The 26,584-nt window shown below is 39.8% G+C and overlaps 1 protein-coding gene across 1 annotated transcript in view; it reads left to right on the forward strand.

The window, feature by feature from the left end:
- Window positions 1-844: 844 nt before the first annotated feature.
- The window catches only part of LOC148021796 (serine/threonine-protein phosphatase 4 regulatory subunit-like protein), a 30,288-nt gene continuing 4,548 nt past the window's right edge, over window positions 845-26,584 (forward strand). The window contains exons 1-2 of the mRNA XM_087696661.1: window positions 845-1,038; window positions 2,232-2,309. Of these exons, the coding sequence (XP_087552787.1) occupies window positions 992-1,038; window positions 2,232-2,309 (125 nt within the window). The 5' untranslated portion in view covers window positions 845-991. The remainder of the gene's footprint in view (window positions 1,039-2,231; window positions 2,310-26,584) is intronic.

Raw genomic sequence — 26,584 nt, forward strand, 5'->3', positions numbered from 1 at the left:
AGTTGCCATAAATACTTATGTAGGAATTTGAAGAGGTGTCTAGCCATGCAACTTGGTGGAAGGGGCAGTTTTCTAGCAAGGAAAGGGCTCTTTGTTGTAAGGCATTTGATTAATTAGGATGGAATAATGGTTCAATTCAGCAAGTCAGGTAGGAAAAAGGTCTCTTAGATGTTTCAAAAATCGTGCGGGAAGTAAATTTCCATGTACATTGTCAAGAAGTTTTCTGGAAGAAGCAAGCTTGCACAAGATGCAATATTACTCAATCTTAATCTATAGATAATGCAAAGGGCTAAAGATGACAGAGCAACAAGTTTTGATAAAATTTTAAGGCTATATGGGTTAGTTTTGCCAAAGAGCAATTGTAGTCCATTCATAAGCTAGAATACCATAGTTAGTAAAGTCAAGTGGTTTCTTGAGTTTTTGTGTTGCTTAGGAAAATTACCTATAGGGATCTGGCCGAAGCTTTAAGGCTTTTAGCCTACTAATATCCCCCTTTTTGTAAGACAACATTATTTATTAATATAATACAAGATCGATTTGAGTCTAAAATGTACTTAGACTCAAGCATGAAGTGTTAATAGGTTATGGAGTGACATCAATGACATGGATGTTTGCATCAAATTGTCTTGATTTGAGAGAGAGAGAGAGAGAGAGAGAGAGAGAGAGAGAGAGAGAGAGAGAGAGAGAGAGAGAGAGAGACACACACACACACACACACACAAATTTTTTTTTTGGTAATATCCATTGCAGTATATTTATGTGCTCACAAATTTACAAGCTGGGGAGAGAGAGAGAGACACACACACCCACCCACCCACCCACACACACACACATTGATTCAAATTGTGTTCTCCCTAGAGTGTGAAGAGTTCACACACCAAATTGGAGGGGGCAGAGAGAGAGAGAGAGAGAGAGAGAGAGAGAGCGTGAGCGAGAGAGACTTATTGACGTCTTCAGCGTCTTCTTCTCCTCCTCCTCCTCCTTCAGCAGGATGCAGAGCGACCTCCCGGGAGCTGCGACCCTCGCCTCTTTTTGCGAGTAAGTTCATCGCATCCCGATCGTTTGTGCACATTTATTTTCAGAAACCATCGATTCTCAGTTCCAAGCTAGAGAACTGGGAAATACTGTGCCTCTTTGAGCTCAGGAGTACGACAGCAAATCATAGAATGGAAGCATCTCAACGTTTTTCAAACAGGCTTTGATAATTCGCGAGCATCTTTTCCATTGTCTTCCAAATGCTGAGTTTTTCTTTTCCCTTTTTCGCCACACCACAAATTCAAAGGACGCTAGGAGAATGCTCAACAAAACAGTTCCATATCGTGAATTGCATAGCAGATAAGCATGTTGCGATTGTTTGGTTGGAGTCCATGAGGGTGCCTCATGGTTTTATAGCTACGAAATGAGTCTAGGAGGACATTTTTTATTTGGTAAATTATACAGGTTTGCTGATTTATATCCTCCCGGGGGGCGGGGAGGGGGGACAAAGAAAGAAGGGGGGGAAGGGGGCAGAGAAAACGGTCGCAGGACCTATGTGTCTACAAGGTTGGAGGCATTTATGGTGGACCGTCAAATGTCCCTTGAAAAGTAGAGCGATCACAAGACTTATGAAGCTAGATGCAGTCTAATGAAATTGGATCCATGGCATCTATGATTGTGGATCTAACTGGGCCCACGATATTCAACATTGGATTATGTTGTATGATCAGTGGTAGGATGCCTGAAACTGACCAGCATCTACCAAACCTTTGTGCAAAAGTTTGTGGCCACAGCTTGGGCCTAAACATTATTGTGGAATCTCATTATTGACAAGAAGCAACAGAAACTACAATATATGAGATTCAAAGAGTCAGGATAAGCTCCATTTTATATAGTCAAGCATCCTCCATGTACAAAGACTCTTACACTTTTAACTTGCTAATATGGGCACGCTCTTTGGTAACTATGCCACTTGTTTTTACATATGAACTAAGCTTTGTACAAGTATATAGGATTTATAGAACCTGGAAGAAAAATTCAGAAACAGTTTTAGCTACAGTTTTAGCTCTGGTTCAGCCAGCATCAATTTTAAGTAAGAAGATGGGTTCCTGAAGGCAGCACCATTTAGAGCTGAATCCCATATATAGATCTGAATGTGATAGATTTTGCTACAGTTCATGATTTTCCTCTGTTGCAACTGTTTACACATTAGCTCCTTTGAAAAGCTGTTTCTCATTATTAAACAACTTTTGCAGGGGTGATGAAACGGATCTTGAGTTTACTGATGAACTCAGGCAGATATTACAGATCATAGCATGGACGGGAAATTATTGGTAGGAATGTTGTTCTTCAGCTGCATCCTTATCTATATTGGCATGTCATATTGATTTGAAATTTAAGGAATACATCCAGGTTGTTAATTCTAGTGGGAAGTGGACAATGTAACTTCTCATGGCTGCTTCTGCCTTGGCACCAGTATTGTAACTATGTTGTGGCACCAATCACTTTGAAACAATTATCCTTTTGTCAGGCTAAGTTGAAGGTTCATTGAATATTGACTTAAGTTAGGATTAACACTACACAATGTTTCATGTGTTCACACACTTATGCAACAAGTACCCCACTTCTTACCATAGGTAAGAGATCATTAATCCAGATGTTTATTGGAGATTGTTGTTCATCCTTCCAAAACCCTTGATGATATTAGCCCTACACCTAACCCACTACCACGATAACTTTGTTTGTACACACACAACAATACTTATGCATATTTACATCACATGCTCTGAAAATTTCCAATTCAACACATTAGCCACATAGAAAGACAAATAAAGCAAGTTTCATCCTAGAGGTGAAGTCAAAAGAGAATGTTGCCACATGCCCTTTATGCTAATGGGATTAGTAGAGAGTTGACCACCTTTTTAAAGATAGCTTTGACCCCTTTTAGGGATGCCTTGTCCTCTTCAACATGTGAGCTCAGAGGGAACCCCAATATGCTATGTATAGGTGATGAAACAAATCCCCATGAAGTTGAGTACTTTTTACCTAGCAATGAGGACTTGTACTATGAAAATGTTGTCACGTGTGAATGTAAAGATAGCACAAAAAGTTGTAAGCTTAAATGTGATTGTTTGACTTGTGAGGACACATGGAAAATGTATCCTAAAGGCATGTTTGAAACTAAGAAAGTGAGTGGTGCAAGAGAGAAACAAAAATATTGAGCTTTTCTACATTTTAATGCAAAGTACATCGATTGAAACACATGAAAATACAAGCACTCATAGTCTAAAAGTATAAACATATATAGGTCCATTCAAATTAGTAAGCTATATCACACATGAGACATGTTTGTGCCCTTGGGCAGCCGACATGTACCCTTTTCTTGATCCCTTGGATGCTTTGGGGTGGGATGCCTTGGTGTAAAAGAAAAGAAAATTTGGGCTTGGGCTAGTATAGTCCCTTTTTGGTTCTAGTATTGGGCTTGAGAGGGGGTGTGGAGATAAAAATACATTAGCTTCATTGAAATAGCTCCAAAATATGATTAATTAATTCCTAGAGAGTGTTTGTGTCCAATAAGCACAAACCTTGTTAGGAGGATCTAAACTTTCTATAAATAGGAATGCTATCTTTCTTCTAGCTACAATCTCGTTTTTATAGCTGGTAGGTGCTAGAGCTTTGTTGTCCACACCCCTTTCGCAGAGGATATCTTAGCTGGAGCTGTCCACCATTGTCATGCACCATCAAGGCCCAGACACGTGCTTCCTAGCCTTCCATTGCGTAAGTCAACTGTTACCAGCCATCCTTTCATTGTTGTTCATTAAGGTGGTGGCTGTTATTTACACGTAGGAGCTTGCATTTGTTGTTGCATGTTGTTGAGCTAAAAAATGCATTACATGCTGATTAGCCTCTTAAATAGCCCCAGAACATGCTTATTTAATGGAAAACCCTAAAATAGGATGTGATTTGAGAGAGTTTCTGTGAAGTCCTAATTTAGGAGGGTCGATCCACATCTATAAATAGACAGGCTATCCCCATTTAGTCATCATCCCTTGTGCATATTTTTTGACCCTTGTGTGCAAATTTTTAGCCATTAGCCTTTGCAATTGTTGCCACTCCATCATCAAGTGCTCTAGTTGCTGAGGCGACTCCTTCCGTTGTTGCTGCCCTTTTTCTAGCGCCTCCATCACTGTTGCGTTTGGCACTATCAACCATTGCTAGCCCTCAAATTGCCTCCCTAGCTTGTGTTTGATCAACCATTAGCCTAGCGACAATTGGTAGTGCACCTCCTCCATATCTTGCAGCCTCTTCTACTTGTGTTTGGCATCATTACCCCTAGGCGATACCCCTGGCGATAGTGTGCTGACCATTTCTTCTAGTAGGCAACTCCTCCCTAGCTTGCATTTGTAGCTTTCTAGTGCCGCCTGCCTCCTTCGGTATCATCTCTACTATCGTTAGCTTCTCCAACCTCCATTGAGATTTGTGTTTGACAATTTTTCTCACATTGACATTCCAATTGGTGGTCATAGTACTTGGGATTTGTCTTTGGTGGACGTCGCTCTCCAACAACACTATTGTTTTGTTCTTGGGCATTGTGTACACTCTTCATTCATTTACAATTTTCATTCACTTTAGAGTTGTGTTTTCTCTCTCTCCTTTTGCTTGTGTTTGAGTTTTGAGCTTTGCTTTTAGCGTTTGAGTTTTGCACATTTCTGTCTGTATCGTTGTGTTTTTGTTGTGGTTTTAGACTTTGTGTTTCCTTAGTGCAAACTCTAGTAGCTACTCCACAGTTTTCTTCACACATGTTTCCCGAAAAACTGTGTTTTAGCTTGATCATTTGTCTCCTACAAGTGGTAACCTCCTACAAGGCTGTGTTTTGATCTTCTTTCTATTGCTTGGCCTATTTGCTGCTGTCTAGAACTGCGTTTTGCTGATTCTGGTCATCGCTAGCTATCATGTCATTATCTCCTTGGTATATTTGCAGTTTTCAGCCTATCTACGGCCTGTTTGTCACTAATTTGGCATCCTATTGTTGCATTTGTTGTTGCTAGACACATCTGAAGGCTACCTTGCTGTGTTTCGGGATCCGTTAGAGTAGGACTCTCCAACTCATACTCTTTGCCTTGGTCCTCGAGATAGGGAGTTCAAGGGTCAGTATACTTCATTGCATAGTGTGTTTGTTGCATTGAGCATTGTATTCTATTCAGTATCTTTTAATGTGTGAATTGTCTCTGAGTTATCCTATCTCTAACTATATTTCTCTATTAGTCTATGCGTGTCGTACGATTGTATTGTATTTTTTGAGGTAGAGCATTTCTCTATAGGGTAGCCACCATACGTACCAGTGCAGCCCAACAAGAAGAGATTATGACATAGTTCAAGGACTTTTTGAGCAAGGGGCTAATTCAGCTTACCTTATTTCCTTTATACTCACTTGCCTTCTAATCTTGAAGGAGAACGGCTTATGGCGTATGTGCATTGATTATTGTGCCCAAACAAGATTGTCATCAAGAACCATTTTTATATCACAAGGATTATAAATGCCCTACACAACGTAGTATGCTTAACAACTAAAATATTCTTTCATTTCGAGACTTAACATTTTAAGAAGATGAAAAGAATAAATATTTGAAGCTGAATATGACAATTATTTAGAAGATGATAGCCATGGGTATATAAAAGAGATGGAGATGAGTTGAGATTGATGGGCAAACCCTACATGGCCCCCCCTAAAACCACAAAAAAAAAAGAAATTATTCTTGAGAGAGATGTATTATGCTAGGGATGTACACACACACACACACACACACACACACACACACACACACACACATACGGAATACATATACTCATTGTGCAATAAAACAATTGATTTCTTTAAATTTGAGAGTAGGAAGAGAGGAAAAATCAATCTTCTTCATGGTTGATTAGCACTACATTGACATGGCTTACTTCTTGATTTTGATATAGAAAAGGAGTTTTAATGCAGTGAATATTATAGGTTGCAGTCCTGCAAAACAACAATTAGAGGAGGAAAATTGAGAGGTGATGAAAAAGTGGAGGATGATGGTTGAGATGGTTGGAACCAACTTTGGGGCTATTTTTTGGTGAAGAAAGGTCATGTTGCTACATTTCTAATCCCATGTCATTGATACATCATTGTTCTTCCACCTTCTTTAAGTGCTTGTGTGAAGACATATCTTGGATTCAAGCTCTTGGTTGTTTTGAAATATAGCAATGGTGATGAGATTGATAACCAACAAATTGAAGAGGAATTTGATGACCAGTTCAAGAATCGGACGAGGACAATAGTAAATCTCTTTGCGGAATTGGCAAAGGATCCTCAATTCACTTGATTTTTGAATGCTTCGAAGAAGGACAGTAAGGGTAGAAACATCTTCTACACCTTTGGGACAGCAAGATGCACCGAAGGTAAGGCCAAAGCCTTCACTTAAAGCTCCCAAAGAGGTCAATGAAGCAAAACAATCGGTACCTATGGGGCAAGGAATGCAAATGCAAGGCATTACATGGAAGTGCCAATCCAATGGATTTTGGACAACCGGGCATGCATGCTATGGTGGGGCAACTAGGATACTTAGGCGGTAGGATGATTTTTCATGCTATGGTTGGATAGGGACCTCATATGGGAATGCATGACACATATTCCTATGATATGCAACAGCCAATGTATGGTGTATAAGGCCCAATGTATGCAGGTATGGCTGGAAATGTGCAAAACCCTATGTAGGGCAGCATTGGCTTGATGCTTGGGGCACAAAGTAGCATGTTTGGTAATGCATCTGCACCCTTGAATGTTTATGGGGCTCAAGGAATAAGCGCCAGTCATGCAAATGCTTTGTTTGGATGTGGTTTTGACATAAATTCAACAAATGCACCCTTTTTGTAGTAGCTAGTGTATGATAGCTTGACACCCAAAGGGACAACAAAAGACTATGATGATGGTGGAAAAGTAGTGAAGTTTGAGTCCTTCAATAGTGCATATGATAGGTTGAAAGCTTTAATTTTCATTCATCAGTTTAATGTAGCCTATTCAAGGGGAAACTTCACCGAAATCTCTAAGGTTCGAAAGGCAGCCACTTTCTTGAAGGGGAATGCATTGGAGTGGTGGTCCACACTTTTGATGCAAGGTAGAGCAACGTCAACATGGGTACAATTTAATTAAATGTTTACATTGAATTGGTTGACAAGTACCTTTGAGATGGATATCATGACAGCTTGGAAAAACTTATTTGGTAAGGTTAGCAAACTTGTTTCATACCTAAGCGTTTCATAAATGTATGATACACCTATTTTGAACTTTTAGAAATACCATACTCTAAATGTCTTGGGACTTTTGTAATCATTGTTTACCATGGATTTACTTAACACCTTGACATGGATATTGACATTAGTTTTGTTTTGAGGTGTTATCCATGATGATTGCATATATTGATGACTCCTTGTACAACTAGAGTTGATGCTGGGCATGCATAGTGGACCATAATGCATGCGAATATTGATGCTATGTTGAATGTTCATTTACATTTTATAGAAAAATGAATAATATCAATCTGTGTTTTCTATGTCACATGAGTCGTATAATATATGCACATAAAACTTTAATACTTTTTTATATCTTGAATGAAACTCGTTTCTAACATTTTACAAGATAAGTATGAAATCTATGAAACCTGTTGTAACCAACCTTCCTTCCGTGGATGGGTGGTAAATCCTTGATTACAACTTAATTATAGCAGCAAGTAATTAGTGCAAATTTGAAAATACAAATTTACCTATTGATCTTGGACAATCCATACTCTATTGGCCCCAAAATTGGCGCCCCTTTCGGTATTTCTTTAGCTTTATTGAAAAAGAGGTTCATTTACAATGGGATTCTTCCAATCCCTTTCAGTATTCCAACTCCCCTTGATGAATCACCAGCAAGTCTTTAACCCGATTTGCCCCTTGATTTGGGCAATCAATTGGCCTTCACCTGCTTTAATGGAGATGGAAAATGCCCCAAATTCAATTATTTGCTGGTCCCTCCACTTGAATAGGCTAAAATAGCTTCAGCCCTGTTGAATCCAAGTCTTGGAGCTTCCAATTTTTGGTACGCTTTCCGAGGCTATTGCTAAACCCTAATTACTGCTCTGCAGATTAGGATTTACAGCAGAGAAATCTGAAATTTCTCAGCCTCCAGGGGCCCAAATGCTGATATCTTCGGAGCAACGCTGTGAAATGGCTGGGAGATGAGATGGAAAGCTGTAGAGAGAGAAAATTTAGAGTTTTGTTTAAAAGAATGACTGAAAATCAGTCAAATGCAGCTGTTGCCTTGCCACAACAGCTTGTAGATGCAAAGAACTGAAGAAAATCAGTCATTCACTGCTGCTGCCCTGTCTCAACAGCCTGTAGATGCTGTCTCCTACTGTTGATTGGTCTTCTCCTGCCTTCGGTAGCGTCAGAAGGTTCTCCAATGGCTGCAAATCAGACCAGCAATCTCCCCTTCCTCTCTCTTGCATGCTGAATTTATAAAAATGCCTCTCTCCAGCCTCTAAATATTAATTTTCAGCCTTTAAATAGTGAAAATTAATCTAATAATTATTTCGGTGCTCTAAAAAATAATTTGACTGGCCAATAATTAAATTGGCTAAGCAACTTCCATTCCCAAGTGTCTTTGCATTATCTTTGACCATCAGATTGGCGTTAGGTACCATTAAATTTCACTTCTCTAGTGCCACCAATTGACACTTATAGTTAAATGAATGACCTAGGCCAACAACTGGCACCGGATACCACTTATAACAACTTTTGCCTTTGACATCCTGTGATTTCTTCGAGTCCTGGGCTTGTAAATTTACTCTAACCCCAATTACACCTTATATGTGCAACATTTACTTAACCATGTGATTAAAAATTAATCGACATGTTAAGTGAGGTTTCAAAAATACATATCCTCACGACATCGGTTTTATACCTCACGTTTCAAAAACCCTTGGTAGTTATGCTTGGAACAAGCTAGATGCTAAGGGATGCAAAAATTTGGAGCAATACAATAAGAAGTTTTGGATGCATTGCTGTCGTATCACTTCTTATTGCCCCGTAACCTTTCATGGGCAAGTGGAAAAATATGCTGCCTATAGAAAGTAGGGATTTTTGCATAAAATCCATTGTGTCTAGCATGTCTCAGCTCATACAGACTATTGCTACAACAAATGCTTTGTTGTGTGGAAAGGATTTGGGCTTCTTAGAGAGTGGGGAGAGGTTGAATAAAAAGTTGTTTAAAGTTGATGAAAGGGGCATATTTGAAAATCAGCTTGAAAAGAGACTAAAACAACAAAGAAAGAGCTTGAAAACATTGGTACATTATAGGAAATTGATGGCTACTAACAAATGTTTTATTTGTGAACATGAGGGTTACATTGCAAGGGATTGTCCCAATAGGCAACAAGCTAGAAAATTGGAAAATCAGGGAGATCTTAGGGCAAAGAAGCCCAAAACCTTAGTGGGATTGGTGTCCAATGTTGTTAGTGATCAACCCAATGACGATGCTATTGAGTTGCACAAAGCATGGGCAAAGTAAAGAATGTGATAGAGCATAGAAAGCATTTAGACATTGTGTTCAATGAGCTGCATAAGCATAGGTTGGTTATCAATGACAAGAAAAGTGAAATTTTTTTACGAGAAATTCACTTTTTGGGGCACATTGTATTGCTTGATGGTATTCATATGGACCCTGCTAAGGTTGAAGCAATGCGATCATAGCTACCTTTGAAAAATGTGTATGAGATTCACAACTTCTTGGGTTTATGTTCTTACTATAGGAAGTATGTATGCGGGTTTGCTGAAATTGTATCTCCATTGGATGCTTTGCAGAAGAAAAATATGCCATTTAGATGGACAACAATGGAAATTTCAGTGTTTGAAAAGTTGAAGGAAAAGATGACTTTAGATCCCGTGCTTGTGTTGCGCGATCTAAGGAAGTCATTTGTGGTTTAGTGTGATGCATGTGGTAACATCATTGGGGTTGCTCTTATGTAGGATAACCAAGTTGTGGCTTATTAGATCTGAATTCTCTAGTGTGGAGAAGAATTTGTAGATCTATAAGAAAGAGCTCTTGGTTGTAATTTATGCACTGTCTACGTGGAAACATTATTTATTGGGGATTGATTTTACAGTGCAGATAGACCATTAAACTTTGAGGTACTTTCTAACGTAGACAAAGTTGTCAGAGAAACATATGAGATGGGAAAATTTCTCTCTGTTTCATTTTCAAATTGTACATATTTATGGTAAAAAGAATGTTGTGACTGATACATTGCTATGTAAGCCACAAATTTCAGCCATTAGCATGGTTTATCACATCGAGTTGGATGCCATGAAGGAGCAATATGCTGATGATTCGAATCTTGCCAATGTATATGATTAACTTTGCAATGGCTAAAGGCATAAGCACTTTGTGCTTAGAGATGGATTTCTAATGATGATAGGTGACCATGTATCAGAGAGCAGTTGAGGCCTAGAGTTATCATTGAAAGTCATGCTCCTCCGCATGTAGGACATAGAGGTATTGATGCCATAGTCAAGGTTGTGCAGCATTTATTTTGTTGGCTAGCTTTGAGGCATGATGTAGAGTAATTGATTAGGACATGTATTGTATATTAGAAGGTAAAGCATGATAGGTAAAAGATGTCGGGTTTGTTACAACCCTTGCCTATTCTAGACAGGCTTTGGCATAGCATTGCTATGGATTTTATTTTTGAGCTTCCTAAGACACCTTTAAGGAATGATAGGATATGGACTATTATTTGCAGATTTAGCAAATATGCCCATTTCATTCCAGTGACAAAGAAAGTAAAGGTTGATCATATGGCATGATTGTTTTTGTAGTTTGAGACCCTTGGATGACGAGTTGATTTTGGAAGGGGTGGTTTGAGAATATGGGTGCCACATTGAATTTCTCATCATTCTATCCGTAAGCAGATGGCTAGTCTAAGAAAGCAAGTTCTATGGTTTTGGATCTTTTGAGGTGCTTTGTTTAGTATCACAAGACATAGTGGGAGTAGTGTTTGCCATTGATTGAGTTTGCTTAAAACAACACAACGCATAGTTTCATTGGCAAAGCTCCTTTTGAGGTAGTTAAGGGTGGTAACAAGGTACCATCTATCTTGTAGACTAAGGATAAGATCTTTAAGGCTAATCGTTATGTAGAAAACTTGGATGCAACCTATGCAAACATAACATATACATTTTAGAGATCATAGGAAAAGCAAAAGAGGGTAGTTGATCACCATAGACGTGCTTTGCAGTTTGCAAAGGGTGATTATGTGTTGTTATGTTTTGAAAAGGCAAGGCTGAAAAAGATGAAAGAAAAAGAGAGGTTGTATCCAAAGTTAAGTCTGAGATACTGTGGGCCCTTTCAGGTATTGGAAAAGATCAGCAATGTGGCATATAAATTGAAATTACCTCCACATTGGTAGATACACAATGCCTTTTATGTCAATTTGTTGAGGCCTTTTTGTGAAGATGTATGAAAGGATGTATTTGTAGAAATTCAGCTTGAGGTTGAGGAGTTGGATGAGATATTGGTACTTGAGCAGATTTTGGCACAAAGGTTAGAGGTAAAGTTTCTTGGAGAGATTTGGTGAAATTTTAGAATTATTCACCAATGGATGCAAAGTTGATGGAAGAGGATGACTTGACAGACCATCCTCTGTTGTTGCAACTTTACCTAGATGCCTTTCAGTTAGAGGGCTTAGTTAACTTTAGTAGAGCAGGGGTTCAAAGCATTGCCTGATGCTCAAGGGGGAGCTAGCACTTCCACTCTACCAGTTGTGGACAACTCTCGTATGTAGTGGAACTCTGATGTATTCAATATGTATCCAAGGTATTGTGTTGATAGTATGTTTGCGATGAGGTCAGGTATCGGTGTACTAGTTATTGTGAGATGTAAACAGATGAGTATTTGTTTCAGCGAGGCATTGAAACTATACTTCTGCATCAGTTTATGATCAGTTTGGCATGAGTTTTTGCCTTAGTTTTGAGACAAAATTCTGATTGGTTTCAGCTCAGTTTTTGATTAATTTTGAGAACAATTCATGGTTACTTTTGAGATCAGTTTTGCATCAATTATTGATTAGTTTTTGCAATAAGTTTGGAGTCACATTTATAGTAGTTTGTGATTAGTTCTCAGATCAGCAAGTGATCAGTTTATGCTCAATTTTCAATGGTTTACAACTGGTTCCTTGGACAGTAGCATGTTAAAAAATGCCATTGATAGTTTCAGCCATGATTTATGTTGAAGTAATGCTTTTCTATGGCTAATAAGTGAGAACTGTTGAGAAACATGAGTTATGGATGCATCCAATGGGTTTCTAGGAACAGTTCTTGAACGTCTTTCAGTTTTAACTGATGTTTATGCTGGTCGGAAATTTTCAGCAGCTTTGGGGTATATGGCATGGTTAGATAATAGTGGCTCATGTTGTGGTTGTGATGACTTATGGAAATTCTAGTATAATATGCTTTTCCTTTGGTATAATGCAGTGCAATTGAGGATGATTGTAGGGATTTTAAGGGGGAGATTTGTCACGAGGATGCGAAATTTTGAGATGCTTTAATCTTGCTGATAACATTTGATTAAGTTACTAATTAAATGTGCAAGGTTGTTTAGCACATGTGATGCACACAATAGTTATTTCACGGCAATAGGCCAAGGATCCCTAAGATGTAGGGGTTGTCAAAGGCAAAAGTTGTGATAAGTTATGTCAATTGGGCCTTGGTGGTTAGTTGGTGTTAGTTTTGACCTTAGGACAGTTGTGTGGCTAATAAGTGTGAGCGATGACCTTAGGGACTAGCATTAATTAATTAATTAATGCCAATCTAAGGGTCAATAGAGATTGGAGATTACTCTAGGTTGCAAATGGCATGGCCAATTTAGTTATGGATAAGCACATTTAATTTTGGATAGGGTCAGAAGTGTTGAATTAATTTAATGGTTGGATAATGTTGAAAATTGGGTTTAGGCAAAAATACCCATGTAAACTGAGAAAACGCTTTTGGGGCTTGTTCTCAGCTTATCTCAGCCATTTGGAGCAGATCTTAGCTAGATTTGGTAGACATTGTAAGAAATTTTACTGTAAATATAGAAACTAGGGTTTAGCAGCCACCTTGCAGTAGTGGGCGTGACATTACAATGTTTTTTGGGCATTTTTTATTTGTCATTATGATGGCGATTTGGGCATTTATTGCTGGCCGACTAGCATTAAATGCTGGTCGACCCGATCACACGATTGGTATATTTCTTGTAGATCTATTTTGCTTCCTCCACCATACTCTATTCATTCATCACTTACAAATTCCATTGTAGACCTTGTTAGAGAGAGGGAGCAGTGCTTGTGTCCATGTAGCCAGTTACTCACTGTTGTATGTGACTGTCTCATGTTTGGTATATGGATTTCATTTCCAAAGCATATCTTTGAGTTCTCTTTGTAGTGTTCTTGTGTTTTCTCTTTCCTCTCTGTTCTATCTTGTGTTCAACATTCTTCTATGCTTCTATTGCTACATCCACTTTTGACATAGGGTGGCATTCTCGCTAATGATGTACTAGGGTGTAGGGTGGTATACTGTAAAGTATCTAATGATGGCCTAAAATCTTGATGTGCATCAAAGACAATGTGTGTTAAGATTGGATAACCTATTGTGGGTCTAACGTAAGAATCTAGATTGAAAAAAGAGGAATCTAATGAAGTGAATGTGGGAGGGAAGGGCGAGAAATGTAAAGGTGAATGTGAAGCACCAAACTCATGTTGAAATGAAATAGAGGATGGAGGATTACCTTGTGGAACATCTTTGAAGAATAGAGTTTTTTTCAAAACCATCTTGGTATCAATCTGGGTTCCCATGGTGACTTATAGTTGGTTCTTGTATAACAAAAGGAGCAATATAGGCAAATTGAGACTCATACAAAAATGGATTGTACGAACTTGCCACTGGGCTTGATTGTGAAGAGTTTGAACTTTCGGTTGTATCTCGAGTGGATAGTCTTTTCTCAACTGACATGTGATTAGTCTTGTCAGTAGAGTACTCCAACTGAGATGCAGGTTGTCAAGGAGTAGAGACAAAGAAGAGTTGGGCCTCGGTGAGTGATCCCTACAATAAAGGTTAGTAGAAGGGGTATTGTCCTCCAAATCAAGACCATAATATCTTTTTAGGATCTTCATTGAAGGAGTAGCTTGAGAAAACATCAAAGGTTCCAAAGATGGAGTCGTTTGAGCCATCGTGAATTGGTTATGTGTTGTTTGTGTATCTCGCACAAACCAAGCCTCCACGATAGCCACATGATGCTCTTTAGAAGAGTAATGGCTTAAATATCATGTGAAAATATGCTAGGGTTTGCACAGAGAAAACATAGAATTTACAAACATTGTTGAAACATAGTAACTCAAGTAGTAATGCAGTAAAGGCAAACCCTAAATGCAAAAACCCAAACACAAATGGAGAAAAAAGAGAACTCTAAAGTAAAGGAATCAATGATGTTAGTGAATGAGAGAATGTATAGAATGATAAAGGGTAGAGTTGTCCAACATTCGGTGGCTCTCGTGGGAGTGGGCTGAGGGAGGTTTCGATGTGTCTCATCCATTGGAGATGGATTCTAAGTGCAATAACCACCAGTTGGAGTAGAGGTTGATGAAGAAAAGTGACGAAGACACAAAAATGACTTGATGTAGATGCAAATACAAATCAGGATGATGTTGGAAATTGAAGGGCAGCAAGCTAGAAACCAAAACGTAGCAGTCTTTGGCTCTCTAACTGGTAAATGCAGTAATGTAACTGCTTCAAGATAGTGGGAGTTGATCATTGGCAATAGTAGGAGATTGGGCAACAGCTGTAGACCATGTATCAGTAGAGTCTTTGGGGGCTAGATAGCTAGTGGAAGAGGATTGATGGGGCCGAGACCTATATGACAAGGATGGGCTGAATGGTGGGCAGCCTATCTATTTATAAATGTAGAAGGATCCTCTTAAATTAGGGTTTTGCTTATGGGACATAGAAACTCTCTAAGACCGCGCACCGTTCAACAAAATTTTTGGTAATTTGCATGTTTTGGGGCTGTTTTAAAGAGCTAATCAGTTTGCAATGCATTTTTAGCTCAACACATCATACATACGAGTGCAGCCCAACAAAAAGAGATTATGACATAGGTCTTATTGAACAAGGGGCTAATTCAGCCTAGCTCATCCCCTTTAGGCTCCCCTATCCTTCTAATCTAGAAGAGAGATGCCTCATGTCGTATGTGCATTGATTATTGTGCCTTAAAGAAGATTGTAATCAAGAATTGTTTTTGTATTCCAAGGTTTGTAAACACCTTGCACAATGTAGTATGCTTAACAATTATAGCATTCGCTTATTTTTGAGGCTTCACATTTGAAAAAATTGAATACAATGAATATTGGAAGCTAAGTACAACAATTATTTACAAAATGACAGCCATGGACATATAAAAGAGATGGAGATGAGTTGAGGTCTTAAGCGAAAAAGGTGCATTACAAACTTAAAACCTTAATTGGCTGTTTAAAACAGCCCCAAAACTTAAAGTGCCAAACTTAAAAAGAAAACTACCAATGTTTTTGTGTCCTTTAAGCCAACGCCCAAACTTTTGGAGGATCCACATCTATAAATAGAAGGCTTCTTGGCCACTTCAAGCCATCCTTTTTTGGCAAATTGCTGGTGCCCACCAGTCTCCATTGCTGTCTACACCCCTCCTTGGCGGATACTACAATTTCTGGTGTGGCTAGTCCCTCATCAGCTTGAGGTGCCCTTCTTGGCTGCTGTCTTCATCTTCTCCACCCTGTTTAGTTGCTTAGCCTTGCATTTGCTACAGTCAACTGCTGCCTTGTTCAGCCTGCATAGTTTCATCGCCAAACAATCGCCAAAAGTGCACAGATAGCTGCCTTTATTGCAGTGTGCTGCTCATAGTACAGAGGACTTAATAGTTGAAACTTAAGACAATTTAACACAATTAAGGCTTAATTTTCAAAACTCAAGGCAATAAAATGAATTAGAATTTATGACTAATGAATAATCTATGATCTAAAGAGCAGTGAACATTGAAGACAAACATCAAGAACAATGGAACAAGGATCAAGATGCATAATAAGTGAAATCAAGATACAATGATACATGTAACTATGCCATGTGAATAATTTGTTAAAACTCCAAAGTCCATTGAGGCTATAAGTATTAACATCAATGAATAATTGGTAACCGTAGTCTAGACTCTGGACTCTGCATTGCTAAACTGACTCTTGTATATCACGACTCATGAGTTATAACTTATGACTCATCCGGACTCTGAGGATCTGTGCACCATCTCCTCGTCTGACTCTGAGGACCCTGATCGAGAAGTTGATGAAGCAGTCTTAGCCTCAGCCTCTGCCTCAGTCTCAGACTCTGGTTCTGACTCTGCTTGTGATGCACGACCACGTGTGGTGCTCACTTTAATCCTCCTCCGTGCACGAGTCTGATGCACTAGTGCCGATAGCTTTTCATAGAGCATGGAGTAGATATCTTGCTCCTCCTGTGTTATCTGCGGGATATCACGCGTTTTCTCTATATCAATCTTGTCAACATTTACATGTAAATGTGAACGAGACAAAGATATATCATATGAGAGAAGATTCAACATGTTTAATATTCATATATATCACAATTTACAATCCAACTTCCAAGCAAATTAGCAATGTCAAGTGTCAAGGACTCAAGGTTAAAAAGTTAATTATACATAATACTAATCATTATCAATTTACATGTGAAGGCTTAGGGGAGACAGAGTGGTCCTCTCAAGAAGCTGGAGATTGCATTGGCAAAACACTAAATGCTCTAGTTGGGCAATTGCGAGCTTGTTTCTCTTTTTGGTGTGGAACATGACCCATGTGCTCTAGTTTCTCTTAGCAAGCCTTGAACTACAATCTTGCGAGAGGACTCGAATGACAATGCATTTCTATTCAAATTTAAAAGATTGAGGTTAAGTAATTAGCAATTGCTAATATGCAAGAACTTGTTACCTAGGTTGCATAATGCATTAGATAATCAAGATTCAAAATATAAAAGTCATCAGTCACATACCAAAGTAGGAGCACAATTGTTGTATTTTTCCTACCAAGAGATAGGTTGAAGCTGTGTCTCTCCAAACGTAGTTGTGCATCGGTCAAAATGAAGAGAATGATTGCGGAATGCCAACAAATTATCCTCTACTCTTCTCATCATATCTATATTATCCCTTGTGAGTCACTCATGTACTCCATGAAGCCCTTCTTTAACTCCTCGCTAGTGTATTGCTCCTCGTTGCACCAAAGGGGATACAAGATATGTGCGACAACATGGATTGGTTTATGGAACCAATCCCATTGTGCATTCCACACTGCATGAATCTCATCAATCCTTTAGAGCAAAGGATGATGGATCATAGATAAAATAAGTTGAAAACTTAGAAGTTAGAATAATGATAAATCATCAAGGTATCGTTAATATCAAATAATTACATATGTAAAAGTTAAATAAAAACTTAATTGTCTTGGGGCAAAAAGCTGTTGCGAAGCAAGGTCTCGCTAATTTTATACATATACTCATATAGAAGCCTCGAAGTACTCCCCTCCATATCAATGATGCGCAATACAGTGTAAATAGGAATGAGACTTTTCACAAATGTTTCTGTCTCAACCCACCAACTCTCATTTAAAATATTGCGTCTAAAAGCAAGAGCCTTTGGAAACTCTCTTTCACTCCATGTGAGCTATTCTTGGCATGCAATGGTCTGCATAAAATTTGGACGGACCTGTATCAACCTCTCCACTATAATAAATATATAAGTAAATCTAGTGCTAGAGGGCTTCAATAGCTCAAGTGTGCTATTGGCTCGAAACATGCTTGTGATGGATGGCCTCTTCTTTACAAATCTTACCATGCTTGTTGCCGTCTTAAAAATGTCATTCACCCAAGATATTTGCCCAACATCTTCAATAAGAAAGTTAAGGCAATGGGATACACATGGAGTCCATACTATGCAATGAAACTTCTCCTCAAGCATACGTCCCATAGACACACAATTGCTTCCATTATCTGTCACTACCTGCACTATATTTTTGACTCCTACGTCCATGATGACATGTTGCATGTGCTTCCAAATGAAAGCTCCTGTGATGGTAAGACTTGAGGCAGAGGCATCGATGGCCTTAAAATGAACATGGTACCTTTTCATGAAGATACCAAAACATTGTAAACATTCTTTCGGTGCATATTTGACCATCCATCGCATAATATTGTGCATCCATATTTCACCCATGTCTCCTTTAAGGGCTCCAATTGAGCCTCTATGGATGCTGTCTCCTTTCGAAGCTTCCATGTGCGTAATGCATCTGCGGATGGGCCTTCCCACTCACACCCTATGTGGCTTATTGCCCTGATTGTCTTCTTCCATTGATGTGTAGTGGCCACATTGAAAGGGATAGCACACTGAATAAATAAGCGTGTGAGTTCCTTGGTTGCCTCCACAATTGCCTGCCTTTGAAGTACTGCATGGACACTTGCACCATGCAAGGAGCCCTTTTGTCTACTACTGCTAGAAGATGGCAACGAGGTTCTTTTTGCACATGGACCCGATACGGATATAGATGCACTTATTTTTGATGGGCCATTGGTACCTCCAATTTGGCTAGTGCCACTAGGTCCACTAGTCTCTCCTTGCCCCACTTGTGCTTCATTAGCCAGATGTGGTATTGGAGGAGAAGATTTATCCTCTTCTAACTCAATACCCATATGCTTTTGGCGCCAAAGATGGAGACTTACCATTACTTTTGCCAGCACATTTGCGCAAGGTTCGATGTCTTTGTTGGGAACGCATGCCAAGTGGTCTTTCACGTGCGTTATGCTCCCCGATCCACAATAGTTGCACCGCCACTTTGATTCGCCATTGCCCTCGTATCCCTTGATTGGAGTGACGTGCCGCCAATATGGATTCGGTGTCATGATATGATGATTAGCCTTTAGGTAATGGATTACGGTGGGAGGATGAGGAGGCGGCAGCGACAACGGGAGTCGGAGGACTCAGGAGGTGGGAGCTGGAGATTGGAGTGTGCCGCGGGAGTTAGGACTCGGGAGTTGGAGTGAACGCGCTGTTGGAGCTTGGAATTGGACCCAAATCGCAAATTCATGCGTTGGATAACCAACACCGAAACGGGCCGCAGGATCGCAAAACGACAGTCTGCCATTTTTGTTTCGGTCCGAAATGGCTGGTCCGTTTCGGGATACTATGGTGGTGCTGCTTAGCACATTCAGTCTCTCTAGTTGCAATTGCCTATTGCCATTGCCTCTGTCAGCCTGATTGAAACAGTTGGATCTGCGTTCATAGCTATTGATTGCTTTTAGAGTCTGCATACCATGTTTTGGGATTTGTTTGGGGTATAGTGCATTGTCGAGCTTATCTCCGCCTCTATCCATTGTGAGACATGGAGGTTTGAAGTTTTGTATTTACTCTTGTATAGTGTGTTTATAGCTTTTAGCTTTATTTATTCATTCATTATCTTTCTACTTTTATCACTTTGTGTTTTGTCATACACTTGTGTTTATCTTTGGTGTTGGAGTATTTCTTTTCAAGATATCAAAGCTAGGTCTTTCTAAAGAAACCTTGGCCTCGATTTGAAAAGCTTGACATTGGAGACAAGAACTCCCAAGGGAAGATGACTTCAAACACATCTTCACCAGTTCAAGCCCTAGAACAACGTATACCAAGAACCGAGCTAGAGTGGTACACACAACTTGATCCTTGAGATTTTGATACTAGTGGCGATACCCTTGACTAATCTTTGATGTTGGACTTCGTGTAGGGGATAGAACCCCAACTAGATCCTTGCTTTGCTCCTCTAGAGGTTGTCATACTCTTGAAAAGCCTAGAATGCTTTAGCTATAGTTGAGTTAATGCAAGGCCTGTTAGAAGTGGTACATCAATGCAAGGATAGACAAGTGCTAAAATAAATTATTGAACACGAGATAGAAGAGAAAGGAAACAAAAGAGCAAAAGAACACTGCAAAGGAAGAGAACTTAGAGATGTGCTCGGAAAATGGAATCCATACACCAAACACAAGAATGGCACGTACAATAGTGAGTCACTGGCTGCACGGGCACTGGCACTAGCTCCTCTCTTCAACAGGAAGATCACTCGAAGAACGATGATAATTGAATAAGAGGAGGAGGAGTCACTGAATAAATAGGCCCAAAATGTGCCAAATGTAGCAACTGGTCGACCAGCAATAAATGCCCAAATAATCACTAAAATGACCACTATAAAATGCCTAAATTACCCACTAATATCAAGCATAGCCTAGACTTACACATGAGTTGACTAGATTGCTAATACCCTCTCTTAGATCATGGGTGATCTGATACAATACAACGATACAATGATAAGCATATACAACAAAGAGCCACCAGAGTAGAACCATAGATACCCAAGTAGTGGGTGATCAAGCCACCACCAAGGTGCCTCAGAGAGAACTTGAGGTCAATGTCGATTGTACTAGCTCTTGAAAATAGAGAAGAGTCATAACAGATCTTTGTGTTTGTCAACAATGTTTCCCAGTAGTATACGAGACTATCTTGTCAAACATGCCTCTGAACATATATGACCATGGATTTTTCGCCTTTGGCCAAGATTGCCAAAGTGTTTCCTCGTGTGAACTTAAGACTAAGAGCCAAGCCTGCTTTGTGTTAAATAAACAGCTCATCATAAACCTAGATGTCAATCCCAACTCCAGGATTTGAACTTGTCAGACTTCGGTCGGTGTATGGAATGTCTCTCTTTGGAACCTGTGCACCTGTATACCTATATAGATGAGGCGTAGCTACCTCATCTTACCACCCTCTCACACTCCCTCTATGGCACTGAAGAGTTGTGAGGGATAACCGCATCACTTGGATTAGAAAGTAGCTAAGGAAGGGGCAATCAAGCCCTTCCTGCAATTTGAAGAAATGGATCTCTTTTGCTCTGCAGACTTCTCCTTGGTCGGAGAATCGGAGTCAAAGTCTAAGGCAGAGGATGATGGGGCTGAGGAGTTCGTATCCTGCTTCTTCTTCTTCATCCATGAGGCTACTAACTCCTTTTAGTCCTTCCGCAAGTGGCTCTTTTTACCACAGTGATAACATTGGGTCTTCGACTTCTTTTTCTTGGCACCCCTCTCTGAAGCTGTAAAGGGCTCATTGGAACTGCCATAATGAGATCAAAGCCTCCCTTGTAAACACAAAGATGTCTCATGCTCAAGCAACATCGAGGACATATGTTTAAAGCTCAGAGTTGTAGAGGATGTTTGTGCCCTTAAAGCATTCCTCACTCCATCAAACTTCGGGGGGAGCTTGTAGAGTATCGTGCCCACTAGATGTGCCTTTGGAAGGATAGTTTGCATGTGTCAAAGCTGGTTTGTACTTGTGTAACACGGAGCAAAAATGACTGAATGGTGTCCCTTGGACTTAAACTTCATCTATTGAAGTTGTCTATAAAGGGTCACAACAGGCATAGGGAAAGGTGCCTCATACCACATTTGAAGCTTCGACTATATCTTTGGGGATGTTCTACAAGAGGTAACCGTCGGTAGAACTTCTTTAGAAATACACCGAAGCAATGCAGAATACACACGGGTATCGTTTGAATCCCATGTAAGCATAACTTTCTCATTGTTGTCCTCATCAAAATCTTTGGGAAGAGGAAAAGGATGCTGAAACTGAGGAATAGCTCCACATATAATGTACCAAATCTGCTTTTGCACAAACCAAGCTTTCATCACAGCACTCCTTGTAAGATAGTCAAGTCCATGTAACTTATCATCTGTAGAAGTGCACGGAGGAGCCATTTGGAGAGGAGAAGAGAAGATAGAGGATAGAAAGTATACGGAGAGGGAATATAGCCAAACCAACAGCAAAGACTTCACAAAATGAAAGTTTACATGTAGTGTAAGCAAAAATCTGATAAAAAGCAATGGCCAATTGCTGCAAAATGAAGAAATCCAGTCAAAAACTGCTGAAAACAGCAAAAACAGCATGTACAAAGAGTCGCCTAGCCACGGTTAGGGGCAGAAAACCAAAAATGCAGGCTAGTACAGCATTGAATGCAGCAAACTGACCATTGCAGGCTGAAATCCAGGCGCAGGCTGAAAACATAGGTTGTTGGTCTGAAAAATGCAATCTTGATTAGCAGGGGGAAGAAAGACCTAATTAGCAGAAAAATTGCAGTAGGAATTGAGATATTGCAATCTGATACCATGTCAGAAGCGGTGTAGTAATGGAAGCATAGACAAGTGCTGAAATAAACTGTTGAACATAAGACAAAAGAGAAAGGAAGCAAAAGAACAAAAGAAGACTACAAAGAAAGAGAACTCAGAGACGTGCTTAGGAAATGGAATCCATATACCAAACACGAGAATGACGCGTACAACAGTGAGTCATCGGCTTCATGGGCACCGGCACTGGCTCCTCTCTCCAACAAGAAGACCATTTGAAGAATGATGATAATTGAATGAGAGGAGGAGGAGCCATTGAATAAATATACCCAAAATGTGCTAAATATGGCAGCTGATCGACCAACAATAAATGCCTAAATAATCACTAAAATGACCACTACAAAATATCTAAATTACCCAGTACTATCAAGCACAACCTAGAGTCACACATGAACTGAGTAGACTGCTAACAAGGCAGCCTCCTAGAATTCCATTCACAGCTATAAAAGCCATTTACAATAGATTTTAGCCATTGAAGGTGGCAGTAGAGCATTTGCTACTGTAAACCCTAATAAACCCTAATTTACAGCAAGAAGTAGGGTTTACTAGGCACCTCAAGGCGCGTGCCAAGAAATTGAAGGTTTAGTACTTGGAATCAGCAGTTGGAATTAGAGGAATTGTTAGAGATTTCAAGAAGCCAACCATCCTAGTTGAATTTGGGGCTAGATTTGCTTAATTAATGGTCAATTAGAGGCTAATCCCCTATTAGATCAAGGGGAAAATTGATAAGAAGCCTTGCTGGTCATTTTTGATAGCAAGAGACATTGGATAGTGAAGGAGATTGGAGCGAAAACTTAGTGTACTTCATCTAGGTTTAATAGACACTAAAGAAATACTGCAAGAGGTGCTAGTTTTGGGGGGAACTGGGAGTCTGTTGTCCAATATTGATTGGTTACGTTTGTGTTTTAGTTTATGTGCATTTTATGCTTGTTATGATCAGTGCACTCTTCATGCTTCAAATCAAGCTTAGCTAGCTCTTACCATAGAAGACTCTCCTAAACCCTAGAGGTTAGCAAGCTAGAATAGAAGACATCATATGTGGGAGATGGCATTCGAGTAATGAGAATCATGGCCATGTCCATGTCCTTTGATGAAATCATCTCGTCAAGGGATGCAAGCTCATCTTGCATGTCCTACATCAACCTCAACATGGCCATGTCCTTCGATGAAATCATCTTGTCAAGGGACGCAAGCTCATCCTACATGTCCTCCATCTTGTTGATGTGATCCTGCATAGAAGGGGAATCATCAACAGAAAGCATCCATAGTTTCTTTCCAAGGTGATAAGGTGGCCAAAAGTCTTCTAATGGTACAGAGAAGAGAGTTTTGTCCATACCTTTGTTGCCTCCAAACTTTGCACACATGCACAACAGTGGAATCCTGCAGACTCGTGAAGAGAGAAGATCACACTCTAGAATTGAGTCGATCCCAAAGGGCTTCTCGGTCCATCATAGAACCATTGTGGGAATCCTCCCACATGTCGAAGGTGTCAAGGATACGCTCCACTTTGTAGGACCAAAGGGAGTAGTTCACACCATCAAGTTGATATTCTTTTGGGAGAGAAGAAAGTAGAGAGACTTGAAAAGAAGAAGCACCTTAGCTACACAAGGACTTCTAGTACGGGCCTTGTGAGAAACATGTGGAGAAGGTTGCGCTGGGGGGGGGGGGGATGATCTTCTTGTCTATCAGAGCGAGAATGAGGCTGTGAATGTTGATCTTTGCATCACTTTTCACAATATTCAGACTGATGGAACTGCCTATTGAAGAAAGATTGACCAGTCCCCTCGTTTGAGTCATCAAACTTGTCAAATTGGTAGTCCATAACTCTTCAAAAGAACTTGCAAAAACACAAGAGTATGCTGTGCTTTGGTGTTAGGCTGTTGAAACAGAGGAGAATCAGCTATACCTTGTAAAAGGAAGTTGTAGTTGCCTTGCACACTTTGTAGAAGACTTGAACAAGGCTGAAAATCTACATTTTCCTCAACAGATCCGCTCCAAATAGTAAGCTGAGCATGGTCTTCCCTTCATAGAACCTCCAAGTCCTCACTTTGGCTTTGATACCATTTGATAGTGCGTAACGGAAGAGAAAACATGTCACGAGGACGTGAAAATTTAATGCTTTGCTTATGTTTAATTGACATTTAATTAAAGGATTAATCAAATGTGCAATTAAAAGATGCACATATGTTGCACATGTGAGATGCAAGCTACTTTCTCACAGTTACCGAAGGACCCTGTGAAAAAGATGGGTGTCGGAGGCAAAAGTTGTAACAAGTTAATGCAGTTTTGGACTTGAAATTTTGGGGATTTGCGCAGAATTTGGTAAATTTTTGCATCTTTTACTCGTTGTTGGCTGGTTCATGTACAAACAACAGAAATTTACTTGTGGTCGAGAAAGAATAGCAGTGCATTTTGCTGGTACAGCTTGTGTTTTTGCAGATTAGTGCATTTGCTCTTGTGTTCTTGATAAAATGACTGCAACTTCTTCTAGTTCAGACATTAAGAGTTTGATGGAGATCAAACGGTTTGATGGTCATGGCTTTGACCTTTGGAAAGACCGTATGTAGGGCATTTTGTTCCCGAGGGATTGTGAGGATGTCTTGCAGGAAGATAAACGTGCACTAATGTCTGATGCAGATTGGGCTAGAGTGAATAAAAAGGCTGTGTCTTACATAAAGATGGGTATCACTGATGACATTCTAATAGACATTAAGGGTTTAGATACAGGTTATGCAATATGGGAGAAGCTGAAAACTACTTATGAGATCACCACACCTATTAATTAGGTGCATTTAATGCGCAAGTTGGTGAATATGCGACTGGATGAGTCAAAGCTTGCAGCTGACACTTGAGTGCATTTACAGGGATTCTAAATCAGCTCAAAGATGCAAATTTGGACTTTGATGATAAGTTGAGGGCGATCTTTTTGATGATGACATTGCTTGACTCTTGGGAGACCTTGGTGGTTTCACCCAGCAATAACCCCAATCTCTCATATGATGGGGTGAGAGGTTCAATCTTGAATGAAGAAATTAGACGTATGTCTAGTGGAGAAGGCAACAACTCAGCTTATAATGTAAGAGGCAGGGCTGAAAGGAAAAATGCAAATGCAGGGCAAAGAAACATGAGCAAGAGCAGGAAAGGAAAAGAGTGACATTACTTGCTATCACCGTGGTCGGAAGGGACACAAGAAACCTGATTGTAGGTATTACAAGAAGGAACAAGAGGGAAAGAAGAATGTAGGAGATAAAAAGAAGAAGGAAGAAAAGACAGATGCATCGGAGACAACCAAAGGCAAAGAGAAGGCCAATGTGGCCTCTAGCGTGGTCATAGAAGAGCTTTCAAATACAAAGGTTGATGTATTATGTGCAGTTGATTATGATGCCCTTGTATGTCACATGCAAGATATGAGATTACCAAGGTTGATGTGATTGATGCACTCTTGTTAGTTGATGATGGTGTCGCTCAGACTTGGATTGTAGACTCTGGCGCCTCTTTCCATGTAACTCCTTGCTTGGAGTGTTTTGCTATGTTTAGTACAAGAAATTATAGAAAGATGTATCTTGGTAATAACCATGCTTGTAGCATTGATGGGATTGACACAGTACACTTGTCTTTAGACAATGGTCAAGAGCTTGTGTTGAAAGATGTCAGATATGTGCTTGGCATTAAAAAGAGTTTACTATCTGTTGGTCAGCTTGACTTGCATGGCTACACCACACTATTTGGTGGTGGTTTGTGGAAAGTAAAAAAGGGTTCCATGCTGATTGCAAAAGGAACCAAGAAGGGCACTTTGTATTGTTTGCACTGTAAAGCCTTGAATGGCAAGCTTCTTGCAGTTGCTGAAATTTGTAGCCACTTGGAGTTATGGCATAAGAGATTAGGCCATATGAGCCAAAAAGGACTTGATGTCCTTACCTCTCTAAAGAGGGTTGATGGAAAAGTCACTAACCTTGATTTTTGTAATGAGTGTGAGTTTAGAAAGCAAATAAAAAAATCCTTTTACTGTGACTTAGTGCATTCTGATGTATGTAGTAAGCCCGGGAAATCGTTGGGTGGTGCTGTATATTTTGTCTCCTTTATTGATGACTGTTCCAAGAATATTTGGGTGTACTTGCTGAAAAAGAAAAGTAAAGTGTGTGCTGTTTTTAAAACTTTTCATGCATTTGTGACCACTCATACAGGCTTGAGAACTGATAATGGGGGTGAGTTCACATCGAATGAATTCAAGTTCTTTTGTGACTTGGATGGTATTAAGAAGGAGCTTACAACCCCTTACAGCCCTTCCTCA

Source organism: Lygodium microphyllum, chromosome 17, assembly GCF_053477565.2.
Source record: "Lygodium microphyllum isolate KBCC chromosome 17, Lygodium_microphyllum_v1.1.10, whole genome shotgun sequence".
Taxonomy (NCBI): domain Eukaryota; kingdom Viridiplantae; phylum Streptophyta; class Polypodiopsida; order Schizaeales; family Lygodiaceae; genus Lygodium; species Lygodium microphyllum.